Source organism: Hyalella azteca, unplaced genomic scaffold, assembly GCF_000764305.2.
Source record: "Hyalella azteca isolate HAZT.00-mixed unplaced genomic scaffold, Hazt_2.0.2 contig3075, whole genome shotgun sequence".
In the NCBI taxonomy this organism is placed as follows: Eukaryota; Metazoa; Arthropoda; class Malacostraca; order Amphipoda; family Hyalellidae; genus Hyalella; species Hyalella azteca.
This window is the reverse complement of record NW_025933329.1, coordinates 204,245-223,914: the sequence shown is the minus strand read 5'-3', so window position 1 is coordinate 223,914 and position 19,670 is coordinate 204,245. Positions and strand designations below refer to the sequence as shown.

The following is a 19,670-nucleotide window of genomic DNA, read 5'->3' as shown; positions in this document are numbered from 1 at the left end:
GTAGGTCCATCACACTCTAGAGAGCTGTAGGACCATCACACTCTAGAGAGCTGTAGGTCCATATCACTCCTGAAAGCTCCCACTCTATTGCACTCTACATCTATCCGCACACCACTTTTTAGAAATTGGTCACTAAGTATTACTCTATGAATCTGTCATTTTAGTTTACTCTAGACAGAAATCAACCACATTCTAAAATCTATACCTTCGCTGAACAGTAGAATCAGCCATTGCATTTCCATCAAGAAAGTTTCTACTATTCTCATTTCAGAAAAACTGTCAGTAGCATGGGCTAGTCTAACTGTAGTGCTCTCTAGAGAGCAGCATGGACCAGTCTAACTCTAGCGCTCTCTAGATAGCAGCATGGGCCAGTCTATCTCTTGCGCAACATGGACCAGTCTAACTCTAGCGCTCTCTGGAGAGCAGCATGGACCTGTCTAACTCTAGCGCTCTCTAGAGAGCAGCATTGGCCAGTCTAACTGTAGTGCCCTCTAGAGAGCAGCATGGACCAGTCTAACTCTAGTGCTCTCTAGAGAGCAGCATGGGCCAGTCTAACTCTAGCACTCTCTAGAGAGCAGCACAGACCAGTATAACTCTAGCGTTCTCTAGAAAGCAGCATGGGCCAGTCTTACTCTAGCGCACTCAAGAGAGCAGCATAGGCCAGTCTAACTCTGGCACTCTCTAGAGAGCAGCATGGACCAGTCTAACTCTAGCGCTCTCTAGAGAGCAGCTTGGACCAGTCTAACTCTAGCGCTTTCTACAGAGCAGCATNTCAGTGTCAGCACACACTGACATCAGTGTCAGCACACACTGACATCAGTGTCAGCACACACTGACATCAGTGTCAGGTATCCAGCAACTGCGCGCTCTGTCTCATCAATTCTGCACGTCGCGTCGCCGCTAACTGCAGATAGCCTCATATTTTGCCTCTCATTTCGCTTCATTTTTCCCGTTTAGGCGCGAATTTTGTGCCGTGTTAGGCTCACCAAAATGACTGGCACGGCTCCTGTCTTTTTTAGCACGGTAATCAGACGGTAATTCTCGATTACATATTATGATCTTTATAAACTTGATTTTTGTGCATCAGTATTTATAAGTATTGATCAGTATTGATCAATATTGATCAGTATTGATCAGTATCGATCAGTATTGATCAGTATTGATCAGTATTGATCAGTATTGATCAGTATTGATCAGTATTGATCAGTATTGATCAGTATTGATCAGTATTGATCGGTATTGGTCAGTATTGATCAGTATTTATCAGTATTGATCAGTATTGATAAGTATTGATCAGTATTGATCAGTATTGAATGTAATTGTTTCAAATGTCTTCTTAGCTATAGCTAATCTACATGGGTTGTGAAGGAAATACTTAAGGTTAGTTCAATTTTTTTCTTAAATAATATGTTGCGTTTCTCATCAAGAATAAAGACCATGAAAAAGCGCATTCCGCAAAAAAAAACTTTTCTATGCCATTTAGTTCCTCAAAAGAGTCCATTTTACTGTTCCTCTCTTTAGCACTCTCTCTCTCTATACGTATATATCTTTCTGTTCTTATCTCTCTTTCATCCTCTTTCTCTTTCTCGGTGTCTCTCACTGTTAATCTTCGCATTTTCAATATACATGCAGCAATATTGAGCAACTTAAAAAGCTTTATCAATCAATTACTGTTGTGGTCCGCAGTTTATTGGAATAAATGAGCTAGCGAAGAAACAATTACCCGGTGCTTAAAGGCTGGCAAAAAATGGCAATTCCAAAACGCAGACAGCAATTTCACGGATATTTGAAATTATATTACTTAATTACCTGAGTTTTTAGTTGAGTTTGTTCAGTCGGTCTTTAATTATACAATTACAATATATTTAATTACAATTAATTAGTTACAAGTTAAATATACAAATTAAAAATGCCTGAGAGGTGCTTGTTTGCTTCACTCAGTCTTTGATGCATAATATTTATTGAAATATGGACGCCAAGTTGTATACGAAATGTAAATTTGTAAGCGATTTGGGAATAAAAACACCAGGTTATTTGGTCACAGTCCATGTTCTCATACAGGGCATGAACATATTATTAATGTCAAAAATGTAGTTAATTGAACCTGCCTTGCTCACAATTAAAAATAACAGCTAATTTCCGCATGAAAACCGTATTTGGTTCATATAAGTTCACCCGCTGTGCTACCTTTAGCTAATTTTTGCCAGATCTCCTTAATTGAATCAAATTAGCAGGATTGGCTTCAATCAGCGCGAGCAGAGCTTTTCCTACCAAATCAAATCAATTTCCTACAAATTTCACGAATTTTAAACTTTCGTAACGAAACGGAAAAGTTGTTGAAGCGCTCTTGGCTACAATTCGTATTCATGCAAACGTAAGTCTCATATTAAATTATTACAACACTTCTCTTTAACTTCACTTCTTGTTTGTTTGTCTGCCACAAATGTAATCAAAATTTAATAAACTTCTACTTATCCTATCGATCTGAAATTTTGCACACTTGTGTAAAATTGGAGATAATGCATGAATCAAATGTCAAATAAATGATTTAGAAAATTAAAAAAAAAATTTCAATAATAAAAAAATCAAAAAAATAATTTCGTCAGCTACAAATCTTATAACTGATACTTGACACACTTTTACCTGTCTAATTGATCTGAAATTTTGCACACTTGTGTGAAGTCAGAGGCAATGCATGAATCAATTAACAGAATAAATGATTTTGAAAAAAATTAATATTAAAAAAAATTTATATATTCAAAAAACTGAAATATTAATTTTTTTAATTCGAAAATTAAATGAGAAATTCATTGTACATCTGTAAGATTGGAGATACTGGATTTTTTGGAAGTTTTGTCATTAAAAAGTAATTTTCAAACGTATATTATTTTTACTTTCTCGTGAGCTTCAGGAACCATTCATGATCGGATTCAAAAACAGAAATTGATAAATGCTCGATACAGAAAAAAATACCTGCGCTAAAATTACGAGCAAATTTTTTTATACGTTGTCCTTCATGAAAAATTTGCAATCTTATTGATATTAAGAAGGCATATAAATATGATAGTGGAACATGAAGGTTTAAAGGAAATGAAGGTTTAAAAGAAAAGGAAGGTTAAAAGAAAAAGGAAGGTTTAAATGAAAAGATATAGGTAGGTTTAAATCAATAAGTCGGAATTTAATAAATGAAGAGGACAAAATTTAGAACTTAAAATAGCAAGGATTGGATTCCCAAAGAATTTTAAAGACTCATGAAAAAATCATCACACTAATGATTCAGAATTTAACGTCAGCAGGAAAATAATGAATGGATAAATAGGGTGATAAATCAGGGATGGAAATAATTATTCGAAAAACTTGAGATCTAAGTATAAAGTGCACACATCAGAAACATTCGTACGTTGATTATATTAAATCACTTAAATCTATCAGTAATTTATAAACTAAACTTTACCGGGTATAATGAAGGATGAAAACAGCCTTATATGCAATTGATCAAATAGACAAGGTGGGAAAAATCATGTTTCGAACTACGTCCTCTCAAAAAAATCATTATAAACATGCTAAAAATTGAAGCAATATAGTTTTTTGCGTGAATTTATTCTTTTATATGAGACTAAGGGTCAACAGGAAAAAATTAGGTACTGGAAATTGTGAATAAACTGGGTGTTAGGAAAACAATTGTTCTACATACATAAAAGTTATATTATTTAGGAGATATTATTCCAAATCAAATAAATGTTCCATGAACCAATTATGCAGTAATCGACCTTATTTACACATAATCTTAAATACTCGTATTACTGTCAAAGTTTCTTTGTATTTTATGTCGTGGCAACGTAAAATTGATAAAAAATAACAAATTTATTTTTTATTTATATTTCTATGATGATTATTACCGGGACCTGAAATTTTTCTAATGGGAGGATAGTAAAGCATTGCAAAACTGGGAGGAAAAGAATGGATCAAAAATTGATTGTTTTAAATCGTTGAATAAATTTTAATTTAAAAGAACCAAAACAGTTTTTTATAATTTTAAACAAGCACTTAATGACGGTTTTATATGTATTATGGGTTTGAACGGGTATTTTTAGCGCAATTTCTCATTTATGAAAAAAATGCACTATTGTGCTCGCCATGTCTGTCTGTCCGTCCGTCCGTCTGTCTGTCCGTCCGTGACTTCACGTTTTCGTCGACGAGAAAATGCGCTCACTGTCACTCCTGCAGTGAGTACTGAGTTATATTTTTTCAATTAGTGGCTATACATTTATTATCATAAGCGGGATTCTGCATAATGGGATCTAACAATGCTGGGATAATCGAATCCGGGCCACGCGAGCTAACATGCTAATATGTATTAAAAAATGCACAATAATGCCTTGTCTATTCTATTTAATATTATCACATTTCTCGCGAAACAATTCCCAATGAAAGATATGAATTAATCCTTGCATTCTATCATTCTCTATTAGATTTAATTGCCTTCAATTTAACTCCTTTCTTCTCTTGAAGAAAGTGACGGACCGGACGCAAGTCGTGACTTTATGAACAACTTCTTCCTGCATGAGATTGAAACACATACTGAGTAAAGCTAACCCAAACATCAAATACAAGGCACAGTAAATGAAATTTATTCTGTTGTCAGCAGATACTGAAGTTCCCGGTACTATGTCACCGAAACCGATGGTCGTGAGAGAGATGAAGCAAAAGTAAAATGAAGTTAGAGGATCCCAGTCTTCGAAACTTTGGAAAAGTTCCGTACCGCCGTAGAGAAGCGCGAATAAAATCACCAGTGAGATCGTGATAGGGATGTTGACAGAGCTGAGATCCGTCTTCTCTGAAGGTACCGATCTCCACGACTCCGATCCGATGGAGATCTGAAAATTATTAAAATGAAAATTAAGCGAGAAGCAATGAAAAATTTACAAATTAAAACAGTTTTTAATTTAACTCAACGTCTCTAGCGGAGATGTAGTGAGCAAAATAATATTATAAGAATATTATTACACTTACGTTTAATTAAGTTTAATTAAGGAAAAATGTACCTAAAATATTCTTGATTGCTCGAGAAAACAAAAGTTAACTTTAACTTTAAATTAAACAACTATTATATTGAAACCAGTATAAAATAAGACATAATGAATAACTAAATAAATACCTGAAATAGATACCAAGAAAATTAAGTTGGAATTTTAGTGTAAACTCCCAAAAATTACACGAAGAATCGTATATAAAATTTTTATCAAATATTTACGTATTTAAAAACATATCTCGAGTTTTATAGAAGCTGGGATCATGAAGCAGGATCCAAATTAAAGGCAAAAACTTGTGCTGTACGATGAGAGTTAAAACAATTACATTAAGAAAAAAGGTACCTGAAATTTTCTTGATTGGTCCCAAAAATGGTTCAAACTCGAAAATTTACGTACATGTTTTTAAAGTTTGATTTCAACCCTAGCAAAATTTAGAGCCGAGGGCGGCTCTGGATTAAGTAACGCCTAGGACTCGGGGAGCATAGTCCACCAGCTTCCCTATATCCGATTTTCGGTCCACATTCCGGTCCCCAAATCAGAAAGCTACAAGCTTCTGGTACTTATTCTGCCAACTCTTGCCCTGGTCTCAGGAGACTGTAAAGTAGGCAAGGAGGTTCTGACTAGTCGCTGATTGCGACTAGTCTAGTTCTGACTAGTTGGAGGTTCTGACTAGTTGGCCAAATGACCCAGAATAACTCTTACTCCAACATAGCAACTCTGGGGCCAAGGCTGAAGCATACCCCGAATTTTGTTAAGCAAAGTCTTTCTTCTTGGTTTGATAGCATGCCCTGTAAGTTCACCATATCTTCATTGGAAACGTTTTAATTGAAGATTTTGGTTAATATTTCGATATCGTATATACATTTTCAAACAAATATTTACATTATTAAAAAAAGTTTGCTGTACCTGGTCGGGGGTGTGCAGAACCCTCCTCTGGCCAGGGTCCAGCTCGAACCCCTCCCCGCCCCCGTTCTCCAGAACTGCTGGGTACCGTGGGTCCACTGGACTGCTGGACGAAATATTAACCAAAAATGGTTCAAATTTGCAAAAAAAAATAGATTTTTATTTATAAAATTTTTATTTGAACTAAAAATTTTATTTTTATATCGAATTTCAAATTTTTATTCAGGTTAACCAAAAATAACTCAAATTTGAAAAAAATATATTTTCATTTCTATCTTAACATTTTTATTTCAAATTTCAAATTTTTATTTCAAATTTTTATTCTTGTTAACCAAAAATAGTTCAAATTTGAAAAAAATATAATTTTTCATATTAGTTCAAATTTGAAAATTTACGTAAATCTTTATGAGGTTTGGTTTCCACGTCTTTCTTCTTGGGTTGATATCATAAATTTACTTAAATAGGCAGTTCATTAGAAATTTAAATCAAATAAAACGCTTTGTAAATTCACCTTCATTGAAAACTTTTTCATTTGGAGATATTATATATTCACTTAATTTTTCTTTTTGCTCTCGAAATCTTCTTCGATTTACTATTTAAATACAAACTCGATCGTGCCCTGCGACTGTGTCCTAATTTATCAGCCGCGCATCCTTTTAGCCTCCATTTTGGTTTTCGTTAATATTGGCTCGTAATATTTTTGTTTTTTTATTCGCAATTTATGCTGAATTTGCGTCACGACATCTTATTAGCTTATGTTCATTAGAAAATTTTCATCTCAGTCATTATCACGTTGTAATTCGTATAGCATATCTATATTTAATATAAAATAAATAAACTCTCATGACACTCTAACGAAAGTTTGTGGAGCAACAGCATATGCTTTAGGCACTGTCCATTTCTATACATTATCGTAAATATTGTAAACAAATATACCTGCAGATACATGCATTTATTTACAATACTTCAACATCAGGTTCGTTAGTCACCTTATACATGTTGGTCTTCACTATGTGTTCATTTTTGATGACCGGGAGTCTTTAAAAGTGATTACATACCTACATTTCATTTTTTAGCAGACCCTTAGTCTTATACCTAAACATCGGAGCTGCAGACCGCAAATGCATCGTGTCGGTTGCACTGCCATATTTATTTTATTAATGTGAAGAACTTATTTTCATTGAAAAAACATGCTATATTCAACTACTTAACTATGCCAACATGAGACCTCAAGTCTGTTACCTTACCTAAACATGGTGGCTACAGATCGCCAGACCACGCTGGTCTCATTACACTGCTATTTTTAAACTTATTAATTCAAAGAAATTATTGCCATTGTAGAAAGCACGATTTTGTAACTAATTAAAAATTCAAACAAGAAAAAAGACGGCTGTAGCTCCCTGAACATCATAACTGCAGACCGCTAAACTTCATCGCGTTGATTGTGCCGCCATATAGACTTATTGCACTTAATAAAAAATTCTATTCAACTACTTGATAATGCAAACAAGAGACCCGAAGTCTGCTACCTGAACATTGTAGCTGCAGACCGCCAGACCGCACCGGGCTGATAACACCGCCATATATACTTGTTACAATTAATGAAAAAATCAGTACTCACTGCAGTGTGTGACAGAGCGCATTTTCTCGTCGACGAAAACATGAAGTCACGGACGGACAGACAGACGGACGGACAGAAAGACATAACGAGCACAATAGTACATTTTTCTATAAGTGAGGAAATACGCTAAAAATTAGATCAGTACTCATTCCAGTGAGTGACAGAGCGCATTTTCTCGTCTGTCCATGAAGTCACGGACGTACGGACATGAGAAGTCACTGACTGACGTGATGAACACAATAGCGCCTTTTGCTTTTTTTCCATAAATGAGAAAATGCGATAAAATTTATTGAGAGAAGCTCAACTTCTTTTATTTCACTGTGAGTGACGTCATGATCTGTATTTTACTTGGACCTATAGGTTAAAAAGCAACGCATCGGCTTTCACAGACTGAATTTCATTCTGAAATTATTAGTCATTCTATTATTATGATTTTTATATTTTAATATAGGAAAATATATTATTAATTTTTTACAGATATTAGCAATCTGGCACCAAGAGTTGAATTTACAATGCAATGGTTTCATTTGCTTTGAGGACGGTATTGATAGAAGCACTGTTTCCGGAGGGGAACGACATCTATCAAGATGATAATGCCCTGATCCATACAGCTGAAATTGTTAAAAATGGCACGAGGAACATTCTAATGAAGTTGAGCTTCTCATTTGGCCACCACAATCATCCGACCTGAATATTATCGAGCATTTATGCTTGATTTTAGAGATGCAAGTCAGAAGTCGATTCCCGTCACAATCGTCTATAAAAACTTGAGGGAGTTTCAACTGAAGAATGGGTTAAAATTCCGTTAGACACCATTCACAATTTGTATGAATAAATAGGGAAGCGAGGCTGTAATTGACACAAAAGGTAGACCTACACCATATAAAAATATATTTCGTGAATTTCTCAGTCGTTTCTTATATTTTCTCCAACCGAAAATGCGCTAAAAATATACTATTCAACTACTGTAATAGATAAAGCAAAGAGACCCGAAGTCTGCTACCTGAACATTGTAGCTGCAGACCGCCAGACCGCGCTGGGCTGATAGCGCTGTTCGTCCCGAGCGTGCCTACAAATGCAGATCTTCGCGTATGTCCACTTGAGGCCCTTAGCGAGTATGTCGCCGATGTTGGCCATGTAGAGCAGGAAGACCGGCATGCCGAATATCGTGTACACGATCGTCATGATCTTGCCGTTCGTGGTTTTGGGTACGATGTGACCGTAACCTGAGGATAATAATGAATTAATAGGATAAATAATAATATCAAAGAAATAAATATTAATTTGGGTATAAATTGTACACAATAGACAGCTGTAAACTGTAAACTATAAATATTGTAAGGGTATCGTCATGAACTTGCCGTTCGTGGTTTTTGGCACGATGTGACCGTACCCTGAGGATATTAATGAATTGAAGGAATATATAATATAATATCGAAGAAATAAATGCTGATTTGGGACTAAACTGTACAAAATAAATTTTTATAAGGGTATCTTCTAGATCCTGCCGCATGTAGTTTTGGACAAGATGTGACCGCAGCCTGAGGAAATTCGATAAATTAATAAGATGGGAGGAATAATGTAATGCCGACGAAATAAATGCTGTAAGATTTACTTATATAAGTGCACAAATATTGAATTTGCATTCGAAGTGATTTAGCCTTTTGTATCTTTTAAATGTAAAATCAACGTAACAATAACAATAAATGTCAAATCAACGTAACAACGTACAATAACGTAACAATGAGTAGACAATTAACACCCACCAATAGTAGTGATGACAGTTAATGAGTAAAGAAACCCCCCTTCAAACGACCAGGGATCGTACGAAGTAGCGTTATCGTTGCCGTTATATCCTCTTGTTATGGCATCGATAACATATTTCTGGTAGCTCGAGACACCGACCGCAGTACTGTCGTTCCAGCCTCTGTAGTTGTTGATGTTGAAGTGATGTGTGATGTTCCAGAGGTAGGCTATTGTTCTGTTACGCTCTGCCTCTACAGATATATCTTTGAACGCGTCGTCGTTTCGCTCGATTACCTGAACACAGTTAAAGAAAATATAACTCAGTACTCACTGCAGTGAGTGACAGAGAGCGCATTTTCTCCTCGACGAAAACGTGAAGTTACGGACGGACAGACGGACGGACGGACGGACAGACAGACAGACGGACGGACATGACGAGCACAACAGCGCATTTTTTCCGTATATGAGAAAATGCGATAAAAACTACATTGTATTGCAGGCATGGATATCAAAACTAAAAGAAAATAATATACATGAATAAAATATTTTACATATACAAAATATAATATAAAAATATAAGTATATACTTGATTTTAATGACATAATTTTTTATCCCTTCGTATAACCCTTACGAATAAATGAAAAATTGGCAACGATATTAAAATCAAAATGCGGGATGAACAGTTATTATAATTTGTATTTTGAATTCAATCTGAGGTGAGCAGTTTCTAAATGCTAAGCTAGATGAAAATGATATTCCATCACATATATTGACACAAAAATTGGAATTAACATTTTATTATTCTAGTTCCAAAAAAAATCCCCACATTTTCTGATAAACAATTTCCCGTACGAGCACATTTCACTTCAAAACTTGAAGTTACTAGTTTTAAGCTTGAAGTTACAAGTTTAAACTTGAAGTTACAAGTTTAAACTTGACGCTTGAAGTTTAATCAAACGGAGAATCAAGTTTATAAAATCGAGTATACGACATGTATAGACAACATAATGCAAAGTAGCTTAAAAATATTGCTATCAATAATTGTAAACGGCTAATAATTACGCTACACATATTTTTAAAGCTATTTCTAACCTTGGATAAAAATTTGTAAAAAGATATCTCATTTAAATAAAATTCTACTCACCTGAAAAATGAAAGAACCCATGATAGTGTAACCGACAAACATTGCACAAACTCCAACATTGCTGAAAATGAAAGCGATTGTCATGCGACAGCAATCTTTAACCTTTTCCTGTAATGGTTTTTCGGAACCATGAGTTGAACTGCTGTAAGACCCACGAGATCTGATAGATCCTCTTGATCTTTGCGATCCTCTATCTCTGTCGATGGTAAATCTTTCACCACGTTCGTAATCGTACGATCTGTCTATCGCAATCGGCAATTGTGGATTTCTCCCTTTGCCATCATGGTGCCCGATGTGAAAAGTCTTTCGCTCGGTGTCTGTTGCACCAAAGACTCCTTGGTTGTAAGACCTCGGCGTGGTCGACTTTGAGTATCTCGTGTCTTTAATGCTCATTTTGCAGTCTTCGGCGGCGCTGAGATTATTAAGACGTTTTCTCGAAATTGTGGGAAAAAATCACTTTTAATTAGACATTGTCATGCTTATTGGTTATTATTGCATGATACAACTTTGATTTATGTAGATAATCATGTGCCTTGATACAGTCTATAATAGCAAGAAAAACACTTTTTAATTGATATTCGCCGCATTTACTTTTAAAGACCTGAAGAACATAAGACACGACTATAGACATAATGAATAGATTAAGAACGTTAGATTGCATCTAAGTAAGAGAATTTGTTGAACAAATTGGGCGCCGAGAGCTGGGATCGAACCCGCGCCTCTCTGCTCCAATCTTGTTACTCTGAAATGTAACCACTGGGCCACCTTGTAACCAATGGACCAAATAGCGAATCCCGTCATATGCTAAATATCACCATCACATCATGACAACATCATTTATATACAGGAGAATCATACCGCCCATCATTATCGACGAATGTTAGAATAACTTTAATGCACGAATCATCCATGTACTTCAGAGTCACACTGTATTGGGTTACCGATGTACTTCAGAGTCACACTGTACTGCGTTACCGATGTACTTCAGAGTCACACTGTACTGCGTTACCGATGTACTTCAGAGTCACACTGTACTGGGTTACCGATGTACTTCAGAGTTACACTGTACTGCGTTACCGATGCACTTCAGAGTCACACTGTACTGCGTTACCGATGCACTTCAGAGTCACACTGTACTGCGTTACCGATGCACTTCAGAGTCACACTGTACTGCGTTACCGATGTACTTCAGAGTCACACCGTACCGCGTTACCGATGTACTTCAGAGTCACACCGTACCGCGTTACCGATGTACTTCAGAGTCACACCGTACCGCGTTACCCATGTACTTCAGAGTCCCACTGTACTGCGTTGCCGTACTTCAGAGTCACACCTTACTTTATCACCAGTGCACTGTATAAACGCATTGTAATTCGTTGCCGATGAATTTGGGAATAACAAAGTATTTGTTACCGATGAAATAAAGTCAGAAGCCTGCACCACATCTTCATTCAGCTTCGAGCGTTCACTGATCTGTAGGTTTGGCATCAGTCCATGTCTAGTGTCTTGCTTCTAACTCAACGGCCTTTTTATTCCCCAACTTTGCTCTCAGTTGGTCGTTTTATTGCTTAAATTTATGATTACGTGCAAATTTAACATCTCTTTAGTTCCATCCTTCTTATTAAATACTGAGATACATTTTTGCCGCGAAAAATAAGTGTGGATTTTGTTCAAAGTATGTCAGAAGATGTGACAAAACTACACTAAAATAATAACATGTAGGATCAATGGCATTATAAAAGTTTTATTACTTGTTAGAATTTTTATCTTGCGTGCTCTGTGCGTATTAATCTGTTCTAAAATCAATCAAACAGCAAGCCATGTATAAATGAAAATTCCGATTTCGTTTTACGTCTATTGAATTGGTGTGGCCTAGCGGTTTAATATGTGAGATATTGGAAAAATAATTAATTTAAGTTACCATTATTAATCAAGTAACTTTTTGTTAGAATTCTAAAATTATTGCAATGCAAACTACCGGTACTTCCACTCATGGTTGAATGGTTCCACTCATCAACTCGAATGGGATTACTACTGATAACTTATAGTTTTTCCATTTATCTAGTTCGAAATTGATATCATTATTCCAATCTAGCATCATCGACCAATTACAAGATCGAAATTTAACCAATAAGAGTTTAAATTTACAAGGAATTTAAAAGCAAAGAAAACGCCAAGAAAATTCACCATATCGATATTGAAAACGTTTCGGAGTCCAGCTCCATCATCAGTTCGACTAAACTAAAAATGAATAAAATCACTTTAAAAGTCAAAATTCAAAGACAGACATAAAACCTAAACAAGACCTAACATTATATCGAAATAAACAGGACTAGTTATGAACAACTTAGTCCTAGGGGTACGACAAGAATATAAAATCCTAGCGATTTACTATTTCCAGACTATAGTCTTTGGACTATAGTGATTGGAGACTATAGTGATTGGATCTCAGACTGGATTGGATATCAGACTATAGTGATTGGAGTTGACTTCTGGAAATAGTAAATCGCTAGGATTTTATATTCTTGTCGTACCCCTAGGACTAAGTTGTTCATAACTAGTCCTGTTTATTTCGATATAATGTTAGGTCTTGTTTGGGTTTTATGTCTGTCTTTGAATTTTGACTTTTAAAGTGATTTTATTCATTTTTAGTTTAGTCGAACTGATGATGGAGCTGGACTCCGAAACGTTTTCAATATCGATATGGTGAATTTTCTTGGCGTTTTCTTTGCTTTTAAATTCCTTGTGAACTTGCGATATAAGCAGACTAATGATATGAGTTTAAATTTTCACTATCGTATAGAGACTCTCAATTCTTTTCAACTACCGTAGGAAAAAATAATATACAAATAAATTGTTCATCTGTTTGGGCTTTTTTAAAAGACTTTGTCCTGAACAGGCTGTATCTTGATTTAAACATTTTTAGATGGCATTCAATCATTTCAAAGTATTAGAATATAAGATTAAATTTATTCTGTCCAAAATGTGAAATTATAGTTGGTGAAATGTTGTGTCAGTAAAATATTTCTTCCAAATTTCAAGTTCACAGTGCTGGAACCAATCCTGTTATTTCACAAAGAAAGGACATCAACAACAAAAAGAACGAGGAAAACAACTAGCAAGGGTAGAGGAAGTAGTGTAGTCGGGGTACACACTGGGCTCATTTCCTTTGTTCGTGATGTTTTCCGAATGGGCTTAGTTGTGTCCAAAGGGGTCCAAGACCGAAGTCGTGCAATCACACTATTCTATATACAAATATTGTGTTTGATCTTCGTAAAAAGTAAACATTAGTTCATTCAATTACTAGTAGATCAGTAGACTGACCAGTGATCACATTATTAAATTGTAATTTGTCGCGAATTACGACTAGCCTACTAGGACTACCTAGGTACTTCTAGTCTAATATCATCGTAGACGTAGAGATGGATTATTTCAGGCTGACTTTATCGTTTATGAACATCTCGTAGACTCGTATGCAGTTATCTCTGCCATTATAGTGCCATAGGATAGCCTATCAGCTGTTAGCTAGGACTGCTAACGCTAGGTATCCTGATTTTGTGATTGGAGTTGACTCAGTTGAGAACTTGAGAGTTGTTCAATGTTGATTATGGATGACGGTTTTTTTTTCAAATAATTTTCTTGTAAGTTGTAAGTTGTCTTTGTGTCAGAAATTGGAGTGATTTTTCAAATGACATCCAATCTGCCTAACTATTGGGCCAATTTATGTAGGTACCCACTACCCACCTGTCCCACCACACTCAGGATGATGTATGTTTTTGGTGAATTTTCCCGTGCATTTTCACTTTTTTTAAGCTATTGCTGTGCACAGTTGGCGCAATGTAATGAAAATTGATTATCTTCGCGCATGTGTTCGGTGTTCGCGCAATCCCGGCCATCAATTCTACGTTGCGCTGCCGCGCACGAGCAGTTTGTGGAGGAACAGATGTAATACTCACATTACTCAGTACAGTATGCCTTTAATTATCTTTCAATAATATATGATTTTTCTTGATACGGAAATTTGGTGAATGAGAAATCTAGAACTTTATTTTAGAAGGAATTTTCTCCAAAGTCATATGGAAACACTGAACACCATCTGTTTACATTTCGTATGTATAACAGCCGCAGTTTACGATTACCGTACGTTCCGTATCCGACAAAGCGGACAAGTGGAAGAGTCAGAAGTAACCCGGACATGTCTTACATTTTGTTATTGTCAGTTCGACACGCGTAGTCAATATACTCGCGTATATTGTTGACTAAAATAGTAGAACTATTTTAGCTTACTAAAGTACGGCGCACGGCACATTTTTTTACCTGCATAGTACGGCGCACCGCGCAGGTCGTTAAAATGACAAAGTAAATTCCTGCGCACCTGGCACATCTTCCTGACCATGGACTACCCATTGTACAGTTTGTACTGACTACTGAGAAATTAGGTACTTTAAGTGGGAACTGGGACCTGAAGCAGGATGAAAGTGAAGGCTTGGTATGGCCTTTTGCACTGCAAGTCACTCTGTCACTGATGTCAGATGTCAATGATTTTGTGAATATGATGTCCCCAAAAGATGTGATATCCTCATTCCTCAATACTCATTCCTTATCTTCCAGGATTCTTCCTTGATGAATTATTTATGTTTTTAGATTGCTTTTTTAAAATTATATAACTAGTACTAGCCTACCTTCAAACATAAGTCATAGTGGCTAAGCAGAGAGTTTTTTAGACTCTCCTTCAAGTTCAATTTCAAGTCCTATAAGTAGACCAGAAAAGTATTATGGATACCAGCATCATCATACATAAGATATTGGCTTAAATCTTGGGTAAATGAGAAAATTAAAAATTAACTGATTCTAAAACTAAAAAATTACTGGTTTGCCACTATGCCGTAAAAGAGGGTTACTTAGACTCGTGGGGTAACTTAAACCACTTTACGTTTTTTAACAAAAACCCCCAAAACTTAAAAACTATTTGATTATGTCAAATAATTTGACATAGAAAAATTTTGTCAATGGGCATTAAAGGCCTAATACTGAGGCTACATAACACAATCGAAAGATAAAAAATTATGCATAGGGTAAATACGGTATATTCAGACATCGTAGGTAATTCCATCACTTCTCTAGTTTTTCCTTTATATTAAGCTTTGTTTTAGTTCCATGCGTTCATTGATGGTTGAAATGGTGACGTCATACATTTGCGTGTCGAAATACTGCAAAACACTAGGTCTTGGCCATCTAGTGGGTCACACACAGTGACGGAATATAGGGATTTGGTAGGTTTCCATTCTAAAGGCTTTTTAATAAATATGGCAACATTTTGTGACGTTTCATTGTTGCTGATGTGTAGTGAAGTGTTTTGAGAGTCACGTGAAGGCAACAGAACTTACGTAATGCATACGTTTTTTTTATAGTTTTTCATTTCCCGATGCGTCCTTAATGTGTCGGAATATACCGCGTTTACCCTATCTAATAGATTAAAAAATGAAAAATGTGCCCCATGAAAAAGAGCTATTATTTAAAGCATGTTGTAGAACCCCCTCCAATTTTTTTTTATTTTTTGTAAAATAATTCCAAGTCTGCAGGTTTTGGTGCATTGTAGTAGAACTCTTCTAGTTACATATGCAAATGATAAATTTGAGGAAAGTGTCATAGTTTGCAAATGGGGGGTTTCACCCCCAAATGGGGTAACTTAGACCACCTAATGTCAGCCCTGACGGGGTAACATAGACCGGCTTGGAAATTAATTTAAAATCACTGTATATAATATATTTTAGGTTTGATACACCTATTAATGTTTTTTCATTATGTTTCAGACTCTACAGAGTCTTATATATGGTAATTTTAACTTAATTTCCAAGACGGTCAATATTACCCCATCACGGCTGACATTAGGTGGTCTAAGCTCCCCCATTCGGGGATGGCGCCCCCCCATTTGCAGACTATGACACTTTCCTCAAATTTGTCATGTGCATATGTAACTAGAAGAGTTCTACTACAATGCACCAAAACCTAGAGTTGTTTTACCAAAAAATATAATTGATTTTACCACCCAGTCTAAGATACCCCAAGAGCTGGGGTAACAAAGACCATCACTTTTTTTTAAATTACATCAAAACTATGGGAGGCAGGAGCCAGCAATTTATGATGAGTGAACCTAGAGTATAGACCTGTATTTTGCATGTCTCAATTTAAGTTTAATTTGGCTAGTAAAAAAATGACATCATTTAAAAAAATAGTCAAAGTTACCCCCTTTTACAGTAGTGTTAGTACTATTAGCCTAGTGTAAAATAAGTAGAAAATTAAGCAGAAATCACCTGTGAATCTGGCCAATTTTAACTTCTAATGGCCTTTTCCCAGTTTTTTCAGTAAAAAATTAGAAAATCTGTAAAAATTGAAGTTTCCAAATTTCTGTGTCCATGGTTCTGTTGGTTATTATTAAATGGTTATTATTAAAATAATTTATCAGTATTTTTGGTGCTTTAATTCTTTATTATTTTTGTGATTTTGTAATTATTCCTTTTTTGATTTTTGAGTGGTATCCTATTTACTTGATTTTGTATATATGTCAACCCAAATTCCATCACTCAATGCGCCTTTTAACTTGATAGTGAATGATAGAACCATTCAAAATATTGTTAAAGAAATAAAAATGTCCATCGGTACTCTGATGTTTGATTTACGAGTGCAAACAAAAAAATGTTGTTCAATCTATTGAAAACAACTTTGAATGTTGTTGCACAAACCATGTGTGGATCACAACACAACAATGCTACCAAAATGACTGACAGGCACTTTTGCTTCAGTGCACCAGAGGCAGTGTGGAATTGTGGATAGGGAATGTATTCTCACGTTCATATAAGAAAACGGATCAAAAAGCATACCACATTACACCTTCCACCACAGTGACAATTGATACATTGAGCTCATTAGAAACTGCTGCACTTTTGACATCGCGGGGTTTGAAATCTGATTCCGTGTCAATGACGCCTCCCTTGATTACATTCACTAGTTGTTTCTCTGTATCTGACAAATTTTTGAAATGAACATGTTCTGAAACAATGAAAAATTACATAAGCTTTTCCAGAAGATTCCTGTGATTTCACCAATACCAAAAAATTTTCTAAACCACACAAAATGATGGGATAAACTGCAAATCTTTCACAGCGTATGGGAACATCATGCTGCCATGTAAATATATTCCTACTAGATGAGTTGCCACCTATCTAATTGTTAGTAAAAGTGCACAACTGGGTTGCAAAATTCTAAATGTTTGAAATTTGTCACTTAGGAGTGGCAATATTTCATTCAAAGTAATGAAATCCTAATCCAGGTCACAAATTGAATTATATTCATTCAATAAGGCATCCCAGCCTCCAAGTATGATGTCAACATCCATTTAATTTATCAGTATTTTTAAAATTACAGATTATAGTTATATATATATATATTTTTTAAGCTGAAAATACAGCTATAAAAATAGAGGAAGATTGTTTGCACTCTCAAGTCTCAGAATTCTCATATGAAAACTAAAAGCTTTTGGGATGTTTATTATTTCAAATGGCAATTTTTTTAGTCTCGCCTCTGAACATACCTATGTTTTCTATAAGTCACATTGGAGATCAGTTGAATCATGAACATTATGAGTTAAATCAGTTAAATAATAAATCACCAACAAGAAGTTAAAATTGATTGCTTCAACTTTAAAGGTCATACTAAGTAAGTTTTAATATCTATATTAAGTAACAACACAAATTGTGTTACTAAGCTGAATAGTCAATAAATTTTAGCAACTAATGAACTCTGAAAATTTTATGTTTGCAATAATTTGCAGATTTTTTCAAGCTTTAATAAAACAAATGAAGGTTTTAATATATTAATTTGCTCCTTTAATTATCAAAAGTAATTGCAATTCAAAGTATCTCTTAGCCTTAACCCTTTACGCTCTGGCGTGACGAATTCGTCACACAGAAAAAAACATCGGTTTTCCAACAATTTCACGTTATCTGTCATTTTTTCAAAAAATTCACAGGAATAAAAAAGTCTTAGATTTATTTTTTACATATGTGTACCAAGTTTCAAAGTTATCTGTCGGTAAGTAACCGAAATAAAATTTCCAATTTCCAATGGCAATGTCCAATTTCTTATGGAAATTCTATTTCGGTTAATTACTGACAGATAACTTTGAAACTTGGTACACATATGTAAAAGATAAATCTAAGACTTTTTTGTTCGTGTGAATTTTTCCAAAAAAGTGAAAGAAAACGTGAAATTCTTAGAAAACTGACAAAAAGGGGGTACTGTAGAAATCTATCACTCCACCCCTAACCCTTTCACGAACTGTCGTCAAGGCATAAATCAACATACAGAGACGATTTTGGTACCGTTGGATAGGTCAGAATGTCAGCTTTGAAGTGAGACTTAAAACCGAAAAAGTGAATTTTACGATTTTCATCCCAGAAATTCAGGGCGTAAAGGGTTAATCGCCTTGCGCTCCTGGGGAAAATGCCTTTTGTTTTTAATAACCTCCTTAAAAATAATTGCCAATCTCACAGCCTTGTCTGTTGAGATATTCTTCAACTGAGATCTATTCTTGGAATGGGATAAATAATATTTTAGCTATTTTGATATAGAAAAGTTGAGTAGGTCATTTTGCAAACCATGCATAAACTTTTACCACAAAGTGAACTGCTTTGCATGTTGGCAGTGAACTGTGCTCTTATCAGACTCATGACACCAGTGTTCAACAAGCTACAGAGGTGGGAGCTATGCAAGCTTTCTGCTGCACGCATGCTTCTCTTTTCATATACCTAGCTTTTTTGCAATGGCAGGCAATGAACTTCCAGACAATAAGATAAAAAAAATTGGTACAAATAGACTTCAAGAAAGAAACTAATGATGAAGATACATATGCCCTAGCAATGTAGATGCACATGCACCAGCAATAAAGATGTACATGCACCAGCAATGAGTATGTACATGCACCAGTGATGAATATGCTCATGCACCAGCAATAAAGAAGCTCATGCAGCAGCCATGAATATTCATATGCACCAGCAATGAATATGCATATGCACCAGCAATGAATATGCATATGCAACAGCAAAGAATATGCATATGCACCAGCAATGAATATGCATATGCAACAGCAAAGAATATGCATGTGCACCTGCGATGAAGATGCACATGTTCTCCAGCACATGCACATGTGGACGACTTTAAAAT

General features: G+C 35.4%; 1 protein-coding gene across 2 annotated transcripts; it reads right to left on the bottom strand.

Moving 5' to 3' along the window:
* Positions 1 to 4,236: 4,236 nt before the first annotated feature.
* Positions 4,237 to 11,057, bottom strand: LOC108677538 (potassium channel subfamily K member 18). 2 transcript variants are annotated; one of them, XM_018165766.2, is made up of 5 exons: positions 10,449 to 11,057; positions 9,324 to 9,597; positions 8,561 to 8,783; positions 5,940 to 6,042; positions 4,237 to 4,877 (listed from the first exon to the last, which is right to left on the bottom strand). In XM_018165766.2, the coding sequence occupies exons 1-5, from the start codon at positions 10,839 to 10,841 to the stop codon at positions 4,485 to 4,487; spliced, it is 1,386 nt and encodes a 461-aa protein (XP_018021255.1). In that variant the 5' UTR covers positions 10,842 to 11,057; the 3' UTR covers positions 4,237 to 4,484. The 2 variants fall into 2 exon arrangements, with proteins under 2 accessions (XP_018021255.1, XP_018021256.1); XM_018165767.2 differs by having other exon boundaries at positions 5,940 to 6,039.
* Positions 11,058 to 19,670: the final 8,613 nt, after the last annotated feature.

Bases quoted from the DNA above. Each gene is read 5' to 3' on its own strand.
- LOC108677538 (XM_018165766.2), bottom strand. From the start codon at position 10,841: ATGAGCATTAAAGACACGAGATACTCAAAGTCGACCACGCCGAGGTCT. The intron at 9,598-10,448 runs GTGAGTAGAATT...AACTGTGTTCAG, and splicing joins TGGGTTCTTTCATTTTTCAG to GTAATCGAGCGAAACGACGA. The intron at 6,043-8,560 runs GTAGCAGACTTC...TATTTCGTCCAG, and splicing joins TCTGCAGCTACAATGTTCAG to CAGTCCAGTGGACCCACGGT.